This window comes from Glossina fuscipes, unplaced genomic scaffold, assembly GCF_014805625.2.
Source record: "Glossina fuscipes isolate IAEA_lab_2018 unplaced genomic scaffold, Yale_Gfus_2 114669, whole genome shotgun sequence".
Classification (NCBI taxonomy): Eukaryota; Metazoa; Arthropoda; class Insecta; order Diptera; family Glossinidae; genus Glossina; species Glossina fuscipes.
The window spans coordinates 1-1,703 of NW_024005949.1; the positions used below are offsets into that span (position 1 = coordinate 1).

General features: G+C 33.8%; 1 protein-coding gene across 1 annotated transcript; it reads left to right on the forward strand.

Annotated features, from left to right (window-relative positions):
- The first annotated feature begins 429 nt into the window (after positions 1 to 429).
- LOC119644382 (kinesin light chain 1-like) lies at positions 430 to 1,407 on the forward strand. Its single transcript, XM_038043927.1, has one exon. The coding sequence runs from the start codon at positions 430 to 432 to the stop codon at positions 1,405 to 1,407; it is 978 nt and encodes a 325-aa protein (XP_037899855.1).
- Positions 1,408 to 1,703: the final 296 nt, after the last annotated feature.

A 1,703-nucleotide genomic window follows, 5' to 3' on the forward strand; every position in this document is an offset into this window, starting at 1 on the left:
AGAGAGAGAGAGAGAGAGAGAGAGAGAGAGAGAGAGAGAGAGAGAGAGAACAAATTAGTATCGATTAAAGCCGATTATTAAGCGAAAGCAATTGATATCAACGAAATTAAAGAGGAATAGAAACTTTTGTTTATTATAGAATTTCTTAAGCGTATGAAAATTTCGTCTTTGAGTTCTTTACATTTGTAAAAAAAATTCCAATAAATTTCTATAAAGCATTTCAAGTAATTCCTATAAACAACAGTCCTTTGACAGGTAAGAACAAGTTTACTGTGACATAAAATAATGATATAATGGGGAAACGAAATAGAAAATGCCATTGTCGTTTAAAATTTTCGTATGTGAACATCTCTCGGTAAATAGAATTTTTCTATAGTTTTTGGTAAAATAAAGAAATAAATAAAATTGTAAAAAAATATATATAAAAAAATGGCGAAAAGTCAAGTAATTAGTGAAAAAACATCTATTTTGCGAAATAGCGAAAATCAGGAAAATGAAAATTCGCCCTCTTCATCCAATCAAAATGAATTGCCTGAAACTAAGGAATCGAAAACATTGGAGAAAATTTTCTTAGATCTTCTTAAAATGGATATGGACGAACGACAGATTATAAAACATCTAATGGGTCATCTTCATGTCGAAATGGGCAATAATAATGAAAGTGAGAGGGCCGAGCAAACCATAAGCGCAACACAAAATGAAGATTTGGATAAGACATTGGTCAACAAGTCTATGAGTATGTCTGCGCACGATATGAAACCTGTCGATGCAGAAAATAAACAATTGCAATTGTCACTTAAGGCGAGCGAGGATCATTTTCAGCAGTTGAAAAAAATTGCGGACAAAATTGAACCGAAAAGCGCAAATTCTCTTCATAATAAAGCCTTTTGCAAAACTGTGCAATATGTTGAAAGATTGAAACAAGAAGAGAAGTATTTACAATCAATGCAACAGGAGGAATCGGCCGAGAAGGCTATAGAAAATAATGAAAGTAAAATTGATGAAAGCTCGGCCAGAGTTATCTCAAAACGTCTGGAGAAGTTACATGATCTTGTATTGGAATACAGAGACGATAGCGTTAATCAGCCAAGCGATGGAAAAGAAAAAACCATTAGCTTCCATCGACGTACCAATGTGGCAACACTGCTTACAATTTTGGCCTTCATGCATAAAGATTTGGGCAATTTTAAAGAAGCACTTCGGCTATTAAATGAGGCTCTAATCATAAGGCTAAACAATTATGGCGAACAACATCCTGCAATAGTGGTCACGTTAAAAAGTTTGGCAAAGCTATACAATATCTGCAAAATGACTAAAGAAGCAAATGCTGCCGCTGAACGCGCGTCGCGTATAAAACGAGAAATGCAACCCAAGAAAGATGACTCGCCAGCAGTACCCAAACTATAAATTCATGTCTATAAGCGAGTAACAAGAACAACACATCGCAGAAAACGACATGATTCGCCATTTATTCAAACATTCATCTTACAACGATATTTGAAAGAAATAAAATTATGTATTAGGATTTCTTAAGAAACTTAAGCTTTAAGACGAGATCAAATTCATATAAATTTGACTCCATTATTGGGCTTAATGTTTCTTAGAATATCTAATACAGGTGAATACGTTTATTAGAAAAGCGATTTTTTTTCTTTAGGTTGTGCGAAGAAAGGTCTAGAAATGTGTGAGAGGGAGAAATTTAA

Coding starts and splice junctions, on each gene's coding strand:
- LOC119644382 (XM_038043927.1), top strand. CDS start 430: ATGGCGAAAAGTCAAGTAATTAGTGAAAAAACATCTATTTTGCGAAAT.